Source organism: Fulmarus glacialis, unplaced genomic scaffold, assembly GCF_000690835.1.
Source record: "Fulmarus glacialis isolate BGI_N327 unplaced genomic scaffold, ASM69083v1 scaffold7806, whole genome shotgun sequence".
Classification (NCBI taxonomy): domain Eukaryota; kingdom Metazoa; phylum Chordata; class Aves; order Procellariiformes; family Procellariidae; genus Fulmarus; species Fulmarus glacialis.
In genome coordinates this window covers 93,465-110,888 of record NW_009217448.1, presented here as the reverse complement: position 1 = coordinate 110,888, position 17,424 = coordinate 93,465, and the positions used below count along the sequence as shown (strand labels likewise).

General features: G+C 38.7%; 1 protein-coding gene across 1 annotated transcript in view; it reads right to left on the bottom strand.

Moving 5' to 3' along the window:
* SMOC2 (SPARC related modular calcium binding 2) overlaps positions 1 to 17,424 on the bottom strand; it is a gene marked incomplete at its 5' end in the record, with an annotated part of 101,707 nt that overhangs the window by 35,943 nt on the left and 48,340 nt on the right. The window contains 2 exons of the mRNA XM_009579672.1: positions 1,374 to 1,456; positions 8,594 to 8,780. Coding sequence (XP_009577967.1) covers positions 1,374 to 1,456; positions 8,594 to 8,780 — 270 coding nt within the window. The remainder of the gene's footprint in view (positions 1 to 1,373; positions 1,457 to 8,593; positions 8,781 to 17,424) is intronic.

Below are 17,424 nucleotides of genomic sequence, written 5' to 3'. Positions count from 1 at the left end.
TCCCAGGTGAAATTCATTCAGGGTAGTTCACATCTATTTCTCTTGTGCCAAAAATCGTCATGGAAGAAAACAGTTTCTCTTCCTCATGGTCTCAGAGGAACAATATCACCTCTGGACCTCGTCTTGTTTGTCTAAATGAAGCAAATGCTAGCTGCCTTCTCTTGGAAAGTAGCTGCTTTCCCTGATACGTTAGTGCTAGCTCACTTCTCCTGTGTATCCATTTTCCTGAACACAGATGACCAGAATTGTACCCGTGGTTCTAGATAAAATCCAGAAAAAAATAATAGGGCTATCTAAAATGGCATGAATGTTTCCTTGTCTGCCTTGTCTGTCCTGTTCCTGTCTGTCTGTCCAATCATACCTAGCTAGATATGCCATTTTTACAGCCACAGTAATTCGATGGTTTACAGTTAATCCTATGATTGACTTCTTTCTGTGTAGAACACAACATGTAATTATATATGGTATAATGACATATCATTCATATTTCTGACTTCTTTCTTTTATTATACCTTGTAATTAAATTTGTTTCATGACAGAGAGTATTAATGTGTGCTTCATTAAATATGCATTTCAACACTGATGGGCATGTTTAGTTCAGAATTATTGTCTAGATGTTTCGCTGGCTGGCTAAACTGAAATATTTTTCATGACCCAGAAAAATCTGCCCATATTATTTGCTTGTTTCTGGTTCTTTACAATAGCTGACAGTGATTCGTAATTCCCTCATAACGTGCAATATCACTAAACCTGCTACACCTCAAGTTATTCAAACATATTAAAAGGCCATTTCAAAAATGAAGCAAGTCTACTGACTTCTGTGTAGCTCAACTATCCAGAGATAAGATCTCTCACACGCTTATAAAAAGTGTGAAAAAATGAAAAATCTAATAAACACCAAGGTTTGTTCCTACAAGAGAGAAGAATAAAATAATATTATTCTGAGGTAAACTGACAAGGTTACTCTTGGAAAAAAAGTAAGTAATTGATACATCTTTTAGACTTATTTGAAGATAGAGGCCAATTTCCCATGGATTTTGCTAGAACAAGGATTATGAGGTACGAGCCAAGTTATTCCAGACATATTTGCTGACTTATCTGGTATGACAACAGCAAAGAATAATTCCAGTAAGTAAATGTGACTGCCTTTAAACTACTGCAAAAAATGAGCCTTATTTTCTCTGACAACATCCCAGGACACATATTTACATACATTGTTCCAAAGTCAAAGACTTCAGTCAGTGGCAAATCAATATAGCGATACCTAAAAGATACATTGTTTTGATATAGGATAAGAAATGGCTTTCTAACTTATTGCAGTGAATAAACAAAGCATTGGAATGCATGAAACCAAATTTATCTATTTCACTGACCTTGAAGTTGGCGTCCTTTGTACAAATCCTTTGTTTTGGTTGGGTGAGCTCTGGCACCGTTATCACACTTAGGTTGTTCATACCTAAAGAATGAACAGGGAGAGAATAAAACAGCCAAGGTTAATTTGATTTAGAACTAATTTATTTCCAATTTTGTAGTCCAAATTAAACTTGCACCTTCTTTTATTCAGGGAATAAGTTTGTTTTTCATTCAGAACGGGCAATGCAAATTCATCTGCCTATTTTCCACTTACCTCAAAGAAGCCAGCACATCTTTATTCTCCTGGGGATGATACCAAACTAAAAAATTAATATCTATTCCAAAGCCCATTCTACAGGAAGGAAAACTGAGGAAGGAGAAAACTGTGGGGAATTGCTATAAAGTAATTCATAATAAAAAAATAATTTTGAAAAAACACCAAAAAAACCACAAAACCAAAACCAAAGTCAGACTCTCCTCCCACCTACCAAATCAAAAAGCCATAAACAATATGACAGATTCTGACATCTGACACAGTATTCATGTTGGGAAACACCAGAGAAGCAATTTCAAAATCACAGCAAGGCAGGAACTGTAGTTAGTTACTACTGTAGCTCTGTGCTACTGTATCCTCTCCAAAAAAAATGTTAGTTTACATAAGAAGGGCTAACCATGAACAGCTAACATTTTGAACAAGAGCAAAGAACTGATAGGGTTTCCAGAAGGAAGGGAATTGGGCTGGAACAGCTTGAAATGGATTGGGAAAAAGCCTGAATCTCCACCTGCTACTGGAAGATTCTGGTTCCTCTATGCTTTCTGAGTTTACTTAAAGCCACTTTGTTAGTCCAGCTGGTAAGAAGAAACTCTGTGCTATTTGTACTTCCAACAAACATTGACTTATGCAACACTTCTAGCAATATCTTTTATGCAAGACTAGGAGATATGGGAGCATCTGCTGCTGAATCTGTTCATTTTTCTTACAATCCCACTATCGATGCATGGTGGCTTTTTACTCAGCTTGACAGAATCTCTTTCTGAGAAATTTTACTTTCTCATTCTCCTAAAGTAGCTTGAAGCTGCAGAATTTAGTGTGTAGCATTTCAGAGAAAGTTTCAATTCTCAGTTAAAAACACTTAGTAATTTGACTCGTGTCCACATACATGCATTTGCACATACATACCTGTTCACTGAATCTAGGTTCTTTCATTATTTATATAACTGCTCATATTTCTTTGAAATTCTCCTATTCTAGAGTTCCACAAAATTACATTTACTGAATAGCACACTAAAATGTCTAATTAAAATATACTAATCCAAAGTTTTGGAACAAAATATTATTTCTAAAAGCATTAAACGATGGCTATGTCCTGGGTCCAGGCCAGACTGCCCCTAAGAAAAATACCTAAGTATTCTGACCTTAATTACCAGGCAGAATTAAAAAAAAAAAAAAAAATCTTTTTTTCCTTTGAGTGCTTAATTTATTTCCACATCATCTAATGAAACTGCCCAGTGGCCCATCAAATTTTGGCTGCTGCAAGAAGATATAGTGTTGTTTCATGGACGTGGGAGAGCTACAGGCACTTTTTTCCCCTAAAGTATGGCAGGAATAGAAGCTGCTTTGAATGCATGGGCTGGATTCAGATACCTGAAGGATGACCACTTCAATCAGCCAAGAAAAAAGTGAGCAATACTCACTAATGCAGTATCTGGCAACCAGCCTGGTTCCCGATTAATCTGATACCCAACTCTGCATCCCCCTCATCCTCTTCCATTATTGTTACTGCTCTGTGTCTACACTTTCTTTTTTTGCATCTACTCTTCTACCTTTTTGGCTTATATTTTTGTTATATACAAGTGTAGTTCATCATGTACAAACTAAATCTATTAAAGCCCAATAGGTGTTAAAATGCTATAATGTGAAAAGTCCATGTTTAACTCTTTAAAGCAACTGAAGAAAGATTAAATGAATCATTGGAAGTTTACCACACAGGCACAGCCGCGCTAAGAACTGATAAGAAAAACACACTTGCCTCAGTTTTCATGGGGTAAGAGTGGGAAAGGGATAGCATGTCAGAATGGAGCACTGTCAGGTTAAAAATAATGTAGTCAAAAGACATCCCAAGTTACTCTTTTGAATTTTAAAAGGGAAAGAATCCCTAGCAGTGAATATGTATCTAAAGTCATCAAGAGCTTATGAAGGCTGCTTTATACCTCTGAGCAGTCTGCTGGGAAGCACCGAGATTTACTGAGGTGTACAAAGCAGTGGAGGCTGGAGAGTTTCACAGGAATTCTACAGCGTGGGCAGCCTCATGAAACAGCTGATTTATGTTCTTTTTTAAGTTTAGAGACTCTCATGCAAGTGGATTGGGCATTACTTTGCCCATGATCCTAGTTGCTAAAAAGTTGCATCTGAGAACACAGACTTATGGCCCTGCTGAGCTAAAAGGCTGAGAGTCACGCTATGTTGTCCAGGAGGCATTGGGAGCCAGCTCGTAAGGACCATATTGACAGACTTTCAAGGGAATGGTTTTGTACCCTTTAAATGCATTACCTTTCGTCAAATGGATGTTTCCTCTAGGCTTTCATAAAAGCCAGCTTTATACCACAACTTTGCCTATTTCTTCTGAGTTTTACTGTCTTAAATGTCCTAGAGTGGTGCTTCATTCACATATCTTTATTTTAACTCTAGAATTACATGGTTTTTTCTGGAATACCTTCACTGACAAATGATTTATCTTTGCTTCAGATGACAGGACATTAGAAGGTCGAGTATTAATAGCTTCCCTTCATTTTGGTGGTCTAATTTAATAGGACTACTATTTATTGTGGTATTCAGAGCCTGATGATATGACAAATTTGATCCTCATGAATGTATTCAAAACAAACAACATGCAAAATGCTAAGCTGTTCTGGCAACAGCTTCCCAGATCTGTCTATCCTTTCACTGTTGTCCCCTAGTGATTCGATCCAGATTCGCAGAAGAGATTCCAGGATGCAATGCATCCACCTTGCTACCAGGAGCACTAATGCTATAGGTTCCTGCAGTAGAGTTTTAACAGCTACTCTTCTAATTTGTATTTTGCAGCGGAAAGCTGGAAGATAGCATATACCATTTTGCATGAGCCCCTGGTTCTTTAAACTAGGAAAGATTTACATGTTCACCCTTTCCATTCTATAAGAAAGAATTAAAAAATGACAACTGCATATTACTTATCATATTCTGATCCCCTATTACTTCCCCTAGCTGGGGGGAAAAAAGTTCAATTTTATCAATACAGACTAAAAAAAAAAATTAAAATGAAGAAATAATTAATGGGATTCCGACCCACCTAAATCTTTCCCAGAAATGAGGTCTAGACACTCCTCTTAAACTCCAGACAGTAACCCCACCTGCTTGTTTACCAGGACTGTAGATTCCTAAATACACCAGTCATTCTTTATTTAGTATGAAACTCCTAAAATTGAGTACTCTACTTACCCATCTGTGCTCAGAAATGTCCTCTCTGGGGATATTACAAAATATCATTTCCTCGGAGTTCATTGAGGACTCCCCATAAGTTCAGCAAAGCTGAACAAATTAAAAATGGTCAAGACCACAGCAGTTGATCTTTTGAGTATTAGTCATCAGGCAGAGCGCTCATCGAGCAAAAGGAAGATTTGTGTCTAAATCATATATGTGAGATTGAAGCCAACTTGCCAGCCTTCCAACTTTGGAGACAGGCAGCCCAGTGAAAGAACTCTCTGCCACCTCTTCTCCTAAGCTGAGTTACTGCGTAGTTGCAGAACACAAGACTACAGCAGACCAAAGAAAAAAAAAAGAAGATGGAGACTGATTCTAGATCCATAGGTGATTCATCAAGATGTTGGGAAGACCTAGAATTCCAGCTGGTGTGACAGTAGAAGCCAAAATCTCATGCACTGCATGCACACTATAAATATGGATAGGAAAGCGAGCTGGTTGATTTTCAAGGATCACCACCTCCAGTTTCATGAATGGTTCATCCCGATGTGGAGGATGTGGCCGGAAGCCTGCACGGATGAACAAGGAGCACCTAACAAAATTCAGACATAAAAAGGAAGCATACAAGAGGTGGAAGCAGGGTCAGGTAATACAAGGAGGAATATGCAGACACTGTCCAAGTGTGCAGGGATGGCGTTAGGAAAGCTAAAGCCCCCTGGAGCTAAATCTGGTAAGGTGCATTAAGGGCAACAAGAACGGCTTCTTACACACATATCAGCAGCAAAAAGACTAGGGAAAACGTGGGCCTGCTGCTGGGTGGGACAGGGGAACCTGTGACAAGGACATGGAGAAGGCAGAAGTACTCAATGCCTTCTTCTCCTTCGCCTTTACTTGTAAAACCAGTCTGTAGGAATCCCAGGTCCCTGAGACCACTAGTAAATTCTGGAGCAAGCAATACTCACCCTTAGTGGAGGAGGATCAAGTCAGGGATCCTTTGAACAAACTGGACATACACAAAACCATGGGACTTCATGGGATGCACCCACAAGTGGTGAGGGAGCTGGGTCATGGCATTGCGAGGCCACTCTCAATTATATTTGAAAGGTCATGGTGACTGGGGGAGGTTCCTCGGGACTGGAAGAAAGCAAATCTCACTTCTATCTTCAAGAAGGGCAAGGAGGAGCCAAATAACAAGCCCATCAGCCTTACCTCAGTTCCTGGGAAGGTGATGAAGCAAATCCTCCTAGAAGCTATTTCAAAACATGAAGGACAAGAAGGTGATTGGGAGTAATCAGCACGGATTTATGAAGAAGAAATCATGGTTGGCCAAGCCTGCAGCCTTCTATGATGAGATTATTTGCTCAGCGGATGAACGGACAGCAGCAGATACTGTTTATCTTAATTTTAGCAAGGCTTTTGACACTGTCTCTGATTACATACTCATAGACAAACCGATGAAGTATGGGTTAGATAAACGAACAGTGAGGCGAGTTGAAAACCAGCTGAACTGCCAGTCTTGATGAGTTGTGATCAGCAGCAAAAATTCCAGCTGGAAGCCAGTCATCAGTGGAGTGCCCCAGAGTTCAATACTACAGCCAATATTGTTTAACCTCTTCATTAATGACCAGGATGCTGGGACAGAGAACAACTTTAGCAAGTTTGCAGATGATGATACAAAATCGGGAAGAGTGGCTGATACACCAGAGGGTTGTGCTGCCATTCAGAGGGACTTCAACAGGCTGGAGAAATGGGCTGGCAGGAATCTCATGAAGTTCAAAAAAAGGCAAATGCAAAATTCCCACACCTGGGGAAGATTAACCCAGCACCAGCATGGGAAGGGGACCAACCAGCTGGAAAGCAACTTTGCAGCAGGGGCCTGGGATTTCTGATGGACACTAAGCTGAGTATGAGGCAGCAACATGCCCTTGCAGCAAAGAAGGTGAACAGCCTCCCAGGCTGCATTAGGAAAAGTATTGCCAGCAGGTCAAGGGAGGTGATCCTTCCCCTCTCCTTCACACTGGTGAGACATATCTGGAGTGCTGGGTCCAGCTCTGGGCTCCCCAAACAAGAGAGACATGGACATACTGAAGTGGGTCTAGCAAAAGTCCATGAATGTGATTAAGGGACTGGAGCATTTGACATAATAAGGAAAGGGTGAGAGAACTGGGACTGTTCAGCCTGGGGAAGAGAAGGCTCTTATTGATGATCTTATTGATGTCTATAAATTTCAAAAGGGGGGGAAATAAAGAAAATGGAGTCAGACTCTTCTCAGTGATGTCCAGTGACAGGAAAAGAGGCAATGAGCACAAAATGAAATACAGGAAATTCCATTTAAACGTAAGAAAAACCTTTTTTTTTTTCAACTGTGATGGTGATCAAACACTAGAACAGGCTGCCCAGAGAGGCTGTGGACTCTCCATACTTGGAGATATTCAAAGCCCAACTGGACATGGTCCTGAGCAATCCACTTTAGCTGACCTTGCTTTGAGTAGAGGGGTTGGACTAGAGAATCTCCAGAGGTCCCTGCCAATCTCAACTATTCTGCAATTCTATAATAAAATAATGCTCATAGAGAAGAACTACAAAAAAATCAGCAGAAGTCCTATTGCTTGATGAGCCCAAGAAGATGATTTGGACTCAAATTAGAGAATAGGAACTAAGGCTCCATAAAATGGTTTAAACTATAATCCAAAGAAGTATTAGCACTAAAACCAAGAAACTGAACAAACCTAGGGGTGGAGAACAGAGGAAGAGCAAAAAAGGGAGTCTCTGGAATCTCTAGAGGACATCTCTAGGTCCTCACACAACATGTGTACTGATCCCATAGTTTCTGGACCAAATTTGGACTATTTTGTTTTGGCAGTTTATGGATCTCAACTTGCCAGAAACAGCAGATCAACAATAACTTTAAGCCATGCTCACTTCAGCTAGTACTGTAATTGGCATGGTCTAGACTATGGTATAAACAGCTATCAGTAAATCAGCACTTGAAGAATATGTGAAAATAACTCCCCAAGAATATAACACTTTACAGCAAGTGACTTATAATGTTTTTTCACAGACCTTATGCAAATGATAAAAAATGATTTTGGCTTAAGCTTGAAAAGATTTATGATTGCATCAAGATACCCACACTGCCTGTCAGCTTTATATAAGCTTCTATAGCATTCCTTCAAGGGCCAAACCTCAATAACCAGCCTAAATAACATCTTTTGGAACCCGATACTTGCCTCGCCTACATCTGCTCTATGTGGTTAACAACACTTTACCATATATCCGGCTCAGCTGAGACGACTGAACTCCAAGCTTCTATTAATAACACACTAAAATGATATTTCCTCTCCATGGGTTCCCAAGCAGTTGTTCCATCAAAGCCAGTCATATGAAATACTTGAGGAGGTTGCTGGAAAAATAACTGAACATTTCTGAGGTTGGACGTGGTTTCTGTCATAGGCCATCTTACTTGGTTCTTCTATGTTCAGGCTAAGGAGTTTCCTCTGGGCTTATTCATTATCTGCTCCAAGCCTTGGCTTCCCAGCACAAAATAGAAAGTGAAAAAGAGGACTGGGGGAGCAAACTGCCTGTGACATCGCAGTGAAACAGTCTTTGGTCATCTGGCCTTAACTTTTGATGGCTCTTAGAAATATTTCACTTCATCTTCATAGTGGAAGAAACCTGTATGATATAATTCCACCAGCAATAGAAATCTACAAGCTAGTACATGCAGACTAAGGCATCTTCTCACTACAACTTTTGAGCACTGAACATGTATTCCCTTACCTTGTTGATGTACCAGGGATGGGACGTCCTGTATCCACTAGAACACACCAGCAGTAGCCTGTGGAAGGATGGCACTGCACTGGTTTGTAGAGGCCGCCCTGAGCACACTCGGGAATAAACACATTGTCTTTCTGGGGCTGTTTAGCTTCCTCCAGGGCTGACTGAAGTTCTTGATCACATGATGATGCTTTTGGAAGGAAAAGAAAAAACACTAAAGAAGCTATACGGAAAGGGCCTACTAGATTTATCAAACAGTTTTTATATCTTTCTTCAATTGCACATAAAGATTGTATTTGAAGAGCCTTGCTACAGCTCAAATACCAGCTACATTGATTTATGCTGTACACTGTTAGGAACTTTAGTTTCCTTTTCATGCAGCTGTTTTATAATATAGTCCTAATAGTATCTTGACACTCCCTTTCCTATACTCGATATAGTCTATGGATAACCAAATACTTTCTCTGCCACCTTAAAAAAATTCTCACCCACTCCAGAGACCCTAAACTACTGATTCTTTTCAGAGGGAACAGTAAAAATCTAACTTCTTAGGATTCCTTGTATGAATTATTCATCTAGATATTAATTTAGATGTTTATATTCTGCTCTTTCTTTCCAGTTTTGGAACAACCTCTTAATACAGTGAAAATTCTTCCACCTTCTTTTCTGGTGATTCTGGTATTGGTGATGTATCATTTGCTCTGGAGACCAAAGACCCACAAGAAAAAGTAATACATTTTTATCTCTGCATTAACAATATGTCCCAGATCTCTTCTGGATGTGAGAAAAGTTTACATATCTTCACATTCCTAGCCTTTACGTGAAACTATGAACCAGGGAGCAAAGAGCAGAAACCCCAGGGCCTGAGAATGCCAGTCAGTTCACACCAATCAGTAAAAAACCACTTCTGCTGAGGATTTTTGATCACTACTAAGCTGGTATATGCGGCACTGCAGAGATAATAAATGAGACAGACTATTTACTCAAGCTGTTATTTCTCCAGGAACTTTAAAGTCAGTCTCCTATCATGTGAAATTTAGATGGTTAATAAAACAGCTTCTGCATAATTCTCAAACTAATCCAGTGAACAAAAATTAAATATTTGAAAAACAAGAATGTTGATAACAATAAGCACTCTACAAACACACAAATTACTGACAGGACTATTTCAAGTTACTAGAATTTCAATCAATAAAAGATTATCTTCAGTTAAAGAAAAGTCATTTTAAAGTTACAAAAAAAAAGTCTGTGCATAATATTTGCTCTTCTTTCAAGTCAGTTAAAGACTAGTGACACACTTATTCTCTGAATCTGTAGCAGGATTTACTTGATTTTTCATAGTTCAATCCAGGGAAGAACAATTTGAATCCTGACTGGATTTTCTAGTGCATTTGTAACGAGTTTCAGCTTCAGTCTAATCTCATTTACTCTTATCCACAGGGTTCAGAAAATGCTTTGCAAATTGTAGGCAAAAACTGACAGAAAGTCACTAGTTATGTCCAGAATGCTACTGCTCCTTGCCAGCTTCTTGCAAATGCAGATGACCAAAATCCATAAGACTTCTGTTGCAGGGGAAAAGGTGGCAGGAAGTTAAACACCTTCATACTTTAAATGGCACACAATTACCTCTATAAAATGGCCTGGTTTCCAAAACAGTGTATTTTGTTCCAATCCATGTAAAAGGTTTAAAACCAAGCATATCACTTGCTAACTTAATTACAAAGCTCAGAAGGAGTGTTTTTTCAGTTCTTTGGTTGATTTCCCGCCCCCCCCCTTTTTTGTTTCATATGGTATTTGAGCAGAACAGCTAGATAAATTGATTGATTTTGTATGTTTTTGTCTTGGTCTACCCACTGATTTAATCAGAGATTGAATAGGTCTCAGAGCACCAGTGCTTAGATAATAAACTGTACTTAGAGAATCAGTGTAGTGAGGACAGAAAGGTTCATTTGAAAAAGGGAACTAGCTAATTATTTGCATGTTAAAACCTTCATAGAAATAGCTATGGTTTCACAAATTAGAAATCCATCACCAACATCCTCTTAGGGTAGCTAAAATAAATCTTTCCCTCAGTGAATCTGGATGATGATGATTATCAAGTTACAAGGTACGACAACCCTGGAAAACACATCACTTTTAGCTTAGTTGTTCACTTTTTATGTTTTGTATATAATCAAGCAAAAATGAGCAAATGAGGTGAAGCAGCTGCAGTGAGAGGGAGGAAACCATTAGTCCTTTTTAAACTCCACTAAATTCTTTTCTCATTCATACAGATAAACTTTGGGACCATTCCATTAACTACTGTGACCTTCTCTCGTTTTACATCCTTGTAACTAGCAGCATAATCTGGCAGATGTGCAGGTGCTATTATTTCTCGCAAACTCAGAGAAGCGATACATTTTCACGCTCTCAGCTTTGTTTAGAAAATACATTGGCATACAGAGACTACGTAGTCGGGTCATCCAGATAGATAAAATGTAACAGCACAGAGAGGGTGTGATGGAGAATTCCCAGCGCAGATACGGACTGTTTCAGCTGTGAGCATAAGCTACACCACCCAATTTCTGGGCAGCTCTATTTGCCACTGTTGGAAACAACCAGCAAAGGATTGCACTGCTGTCCCAAAACCACTGGAGTCACGGGCCAGTGCAGTCACCTGCATTGTGGTGATCTAGGAGCAGGTGTTACAGACCTAGATAAATGGTCTTTACTCTCCTGAGTGACTTGCCAAGGCAAGGTTTTCTACAAGCTGCTGCTCAAGCTAGAAATTTGTCTCGTGCACTAGGTCAGGTATGTTCTGGTCCTTTTTCTCCCTTATGTCTGGTTTTAAGTCTCAGAGGTACAGAGAAGCAGTATCATGGAAGAGATGTCAAAGGAGGGTTGCAGATGTGGCTTATGGCTTTAGGAGGAAGAGTCAGGAGACTGGTGGAACTTAACCTTTCAAGTGAGAATGGAAACAGGACAGCCAGTGACAGTAATCTAAGGAAGGTTTACAGATAAAAAGGAATGTTCTTAACGGCAGAAGTATGAAAAATAGACAAAAAAAACAGGATTCATACCCAATGCTAAGGTAAAAGTCCTGTAACTGGGAGGACTGTAGTGAGGAAAAAATCTGCCTTTGAATAACAAGCATCAGCAAAGGCCTTCAAAACAAAAAACTATATATAAAAGAAACTATGGTATTTTCAGGAAGGACTTTCCCCTTCTTGGAACCTCTAATTTCTTACTCTTCTCCTACAGATGGTAAATTGTAACAAGAAGAGGAGTTTATTACTAGTTGTAAATTAGTTGTCAGATAAAATGTAGATTATTTTTGACAAATTGGAAAAAATATAAATCAGTGTGATGGACATCATGTCTGTCAGTTGAATGAGCCTTATCACATATCTGCTGAATCCAGTTCATTCATTTTATTCACCAAAAGTGTAGAATACTTTATTTCCCTTCCTTACATAAAGGCTAATGAGCTATCAGGCAATATGCTTAGTGACTGCCCAAAAGCGTCATTTCTGCAGAGTCCAATGCTTTTGTACAGTTTTGGCATGACCATTTGTTCCACCATTACTACTTCATTGTTTGCTTTCCCCACTAGAAGACTGTTCCTAAATAAAGTAAATGAAAACTGTTCTAAAGTGCTTACCTATAATCCTGCCTGCTTTTCCCAGAACCAGAATATTAGTCCTCTGTGTAATTTCCTCTCTGAGGGAACCATTCATTCCCTTTCAAACTTTTCTTTCAATATTTACAACAGGAGTACTGGCAAGATGAAATTGTAGCCTGTGATGACTAAGAGCTCTTATCACAGAGCTACTGTACTGCTGCAAATAATTGCCTCTGTAATGTCAGGAGAGTCATGGTTAACAAACGTTCATTTGCCAGGAGAACCAGTGATAAATGCCATTAACTTAGAAAATTCCTGACAGTTTGTCCAAACAATCTGACAACAACTATGATCTGGAACCATAGCAGATGGATGCCAGAAGTTCATAAAGTGAACAGTACCGAAAAAGATCTATGCCACAATAAAAGTAGGATAAATACCTTAATCATCAAAATACATCAAACTTTCTATGGAATGTGTTACTACAATAACATTCCTTCTGGGAAGAGAAAAGCACTGACACTCCAGCTCCATCTTTTCAGGGAATATGCTTACACTGTTATTCTTTCACTTAGTTCCTTCAGTTTTGTCTTGCTGGAAAAAAGATGCTTTTCCAAGCATCTTGGTTCAATAAAGTAGTTAGACATGGCTGAAAAATCCTTTCCACAGACTACCATGTTAGCCAGCCACACTGTAGCTCAGTTGGGATCCTTCATCTCAGGCTGAAGAAACTTCCTGCAGTTTCTACCCAAAAGTATATTTTATTCCAGGTTCATAAGCATTAGGGATTCAACACACAAATTTCAGTCATGTAAGGAAATAGGTATATTTTGCCCAGTTTTACAACAAGAGCCTTGTACCACCTAATGACCACCTACTTACTCTGAAAAAGGAATTTTTGAATGAGAATGAGTTTAAGAACCTGCTTTAAATGTAATGTGTGTTGCTCTTCCTATGTCATATTGCTATTCCATTTCTTCCCTTTTAAATTTAAATGTTAGTTACTAAATATACTTTTCCTGTTCTGGTTCAAGATGTCTTCATCGTCTGTTACAAATAACCAGCTGAAAAGCTGCATCTTCTGTCAATGGAAAAGATACTCTAGCTAATGACAAACTTCATGGATAAGTTTCATGTTTTGTATAAAATCTTAAGTCAGTTCTTGTTGCTAATGAGGAATTCTCCCTAAAGAAACAGGCTGCATTTCAATGAATCAAGTTAATTTACATGAACAGAAAAATACCTCAATAGTAGTAGGGTATAACACTTATTACAAAGTGTTATATTATATGTTTATAATTTATTTATTATAAATAAATCCACATTTATGAAAGACTGCATTTATTCATCTCTGATGGATTACTTAACCTGTTAAGGGGATGTCCTGGAGGAGAAAAGAGGTGGCTTTTCTGGAAAAGTCATCCTGAACAAACCGTGTAACTGTGCGTCTGTCTGTAGCATATCTAAAATACCGAGCACCGTATTATGTAAGTTATGATAATCATCTTGTTAGTCTTGTAACAGGAGATATTTTAGTCCCTTGTTTCAGAAAATCTGGCAGTTGGTGTGCTGCGTCTTATCACAGATTCTCCCAACATGTGGAATTTTCATGATTACAATTTTTTTTTTTTTGCTTAAATGTGAATTGATGTATTTATGTCTAAATTTCAGTGTGTTCTGCAGAAACAAGTTGCCAAATCTGCAGAAAATTACAAAGGCGTCTGTATGCTACTTTAACATTTCCTGCCACTATACAAACATTTCCTTTCAATTTCCTCAACCCCACAATGTGTATATGACAAACAGAATCCATTCCAAGAAATGCTGTTTTCAGTTGGTTCCTTCTCCCCCCTTTTCTCATTACCATAATGGGCCATGAAAGGACAATTTAGACAGCCTGGTTTCCACAGTAAAGGGATCTTTTATTAGGGCTTGAAGCTCAATGTCCTCTATAGAAAGCAGGTAACAAGAAACCTGTGAACAAAAATACTCCGAAAATTGATACGCATGCTCTGGAGGAGTGCGGTGTAACATTAGAGACAGTTAATATTGCAGTTCTCCCATGTTTCTGAGAGGATATACAGACAGAATATATTCATGTCCAAATTTCAGTATAAAGAGACTTAAATTGTATGACAATTTCTCCTAGCTAAAATGTTATGCAAATCACCTCTCTGTCCTAGTAAATTAAGCCTAATTTAGGCACCCCTTCTGTACACTTCAAGTATTGGTTTACACAAGTTCTGTGCTAGTTTATTTCAAAACCATAATAATTAGGATGGATAAATAGTCATCCTAATGACACCCATGCAACCCTCCAACAAATTCACATCTCACGGGGATAAGAATTTTATCGATTTGCCTTAGGACGAACCCTCCTTGAACCAGTGAAGTTAATAGGCCCCAAGGAAATTGATCGCAATGTGTTTTTATATTTTCAACTAGTTTTCATAGTCTTCAAATTTCGTTGAATGGATTTCCACTTACACTACACCAAATTGTATTTCCACATATGACCTAAATGTTCACTTCAGAAAGGCAATGGGAAGTGGGATGATTTCTATTCAAGCTATGCTCTCCCTGCGGAAGAGTTTACAGTGACTGGATGGCAAAATGATCCATTACAGCAGTGGCCCTGTTATTCCTAACTCCAGCAAACATGCACCTTCAAGGTAAACTAGCAGGTTCTTTACCTGTCACTGACCAATTTCATCACCCAGAATCCATCACGTCTGTTCCTGCTATAAATGCAGCTTCCAAGGAAGCTAATATAAACAAAAAAAATTCCTTAAATTATTTCATTCTAATGAAGGAGAGGTGTAACTCCACAGCTTCATATTCTTTCAGGGTTTCTAGCCTGCGTTTAGACCTTCTGTAGCATGACAGATTCCTTCTCTGAAGAGGTACGTGAGGTGGTATAATGCGGTATAATGCGGTTTAAGATGCCAACCTCATACCCTTTATGTACACAAAGTTATTTTCTCATCCCTTATGGGCAGAGTATGGGCATCTCCCACTAATCTTCCTTAAGAAGCCCTGTTTCTTACAAGAATTTGCCTGCCTGCCCTCTCTTGACCATTTCGAATAAACTCATCTCTCACAGAAATCAATGCTACAAACAAATGCAGGAACAACTTTGCTCCTGCTACTAGCTTCTTATAAAGACTATTCATAAACCTAAACCAAAGAAAGAGTATTTTTGTGGCCCAGTCTTCCCCCAGTAGAAATCCATGGAAAAATACCCACTAAATTCAATGGACAATGCATCAGTCCTCAGCTGAATATATTCACATGCAAGTATGTTTCCAATTAAGCGTAATATTTGCTCATGGACCAAGTACTGATTGTAAGGAATAGGTAACATTAATAAACACTCAACCTTAGTCCCAGCATCTAGATGGCAACCAAAACCTAAGACTAAATTACAGTATTAAAACTCATCTGGCGCCACATGGTTTGATTTACATTAGGTTCAGATACGCATCAGCATGAGGGTTCTCAAGGCCTGGAGAAAGCTGGCAACATTCCTACCCATACTTATTCTTGTTTGCGAAAACTTGTGGGAACCAAATATTTCAGGCCCCTTGTGTGCATTTGCAGAGTAGTCTCAATGTACAGCTGATCACTATTTTGCACTTTTGGAGCTTGGGTAGATGATTGCGGCTAAACACAAAGCTCATGGCTTCAACACAGCCCTAAAGATTAATTTATGTTCTTTATTCCACTGAACAAAGCAGGATAAATCATAGACAGATGCTCTCATTTATCTATGTGGTTTCATATGCAAAGACACTGCAATACACAAGGAGAATCATCTGGAAATGCACTGAGTCCATTGAAACAAAGATCCAGAACACAGAGACCACCAGCTCCCATTTAGCTTTACCTGCAAAGAACATGGCCATAGCCATTCCAATCTACCTGAATACACCAGGATTTTCTCAACTTTTACCCTGGGTTTGAGTAGCCAAATGACACTAGGTCAAATCAACATTTCTGCAAGACACAAATTCTGGTTCTACAAATAGGTGAAAGTTTGGGGACCATTAAGACAAAGATCTCAGATGAAAATAGGATGACTTGTTCTTTAACCAAAATCCAAACCCACTTGTCTACTGGATTTTTTAAAAGAGTTTCTGGTTTAGGGGAGGTTTTACACATCCCTCTGCAATTCTTTATTTTTCTTAGAATTTGAAATACCAGGAGTGCTGTAAGAAAGACTGTAAACAGAACACTGTAAAAGGAAAAGAACTGTTTTGCCACAAAAGCCTGCTATTTTAGCAGTCAGTTTGTTTGCTTGTTTGCTTGTTTGTTTAATTTTTAGCCCAACTTCTTGGTTAAAGAGATGAGAAATGTTATGTAAGTATTCACATTTCTCCTCTCGCAGAATTATAACTAATTTAAATTACTCAATTATTCATTTACAATCCTTTTTCTCCTTCACTGAGTTCTCACACTGCCATTGTAAAGATTATAAGGGATCAAACTAGCTATCTGGTTTTAAACAAAACGTAATTCTAAATTTTGCCACTCTTATTTAGATTGAATAAACCAGTAGTATGAGATCTGTCCACTGACAGATGAAAACTCAGAGAAGCTAGTCTTCACTCACAAGCGTGACAGAATCTGGCTCTAAATGTTTAAGAATTAGCATTTACTCCTCCTGTAGACAACTAACATGAAGTTAGAATAAATTAGATTATAAATCTGAGTTATTTCAAAGATGCATTTTGCATTAGAGCCAAAATGTGTATCCTGAACATCCTGAGTCAAACATTTATTATACCATCTATGAAATGTGAGAAAGCAGTGAACTAAGAGTAGCACATTTTTGTTAAATCTTTAAGAGCAGTGTGTGAAAATGATAGCAAGCCTTTACAAAGTAGATTGCATTAGCCAGACTTGATCCAAGGACTGTTCACACCCTACCCTCTACACTGGATCTTTGAATGCAACCTTAAAACAAATCAAAAATCCTTTTAAGCCAGCTGGTCAATCACATGGCATCAGGCTTCACAAGGGGAGTGAAAAATCCTCTGGTCTTCTGAGGAGATGAGGTCGCTCATCCCTTTTTGCTCAATGAGTTGAGGACATGCACTCAATTACAAGGCTGAACAAGGATGTATTATCATCTGCAGGTGCTCTTGCTTGACTTTGTTAACTTGGCTCCCCTAAAACGAGAGAGGATACTGCGCAAAAGACTGCCCCGTCCTGCAAAGATACAACTAAAAGC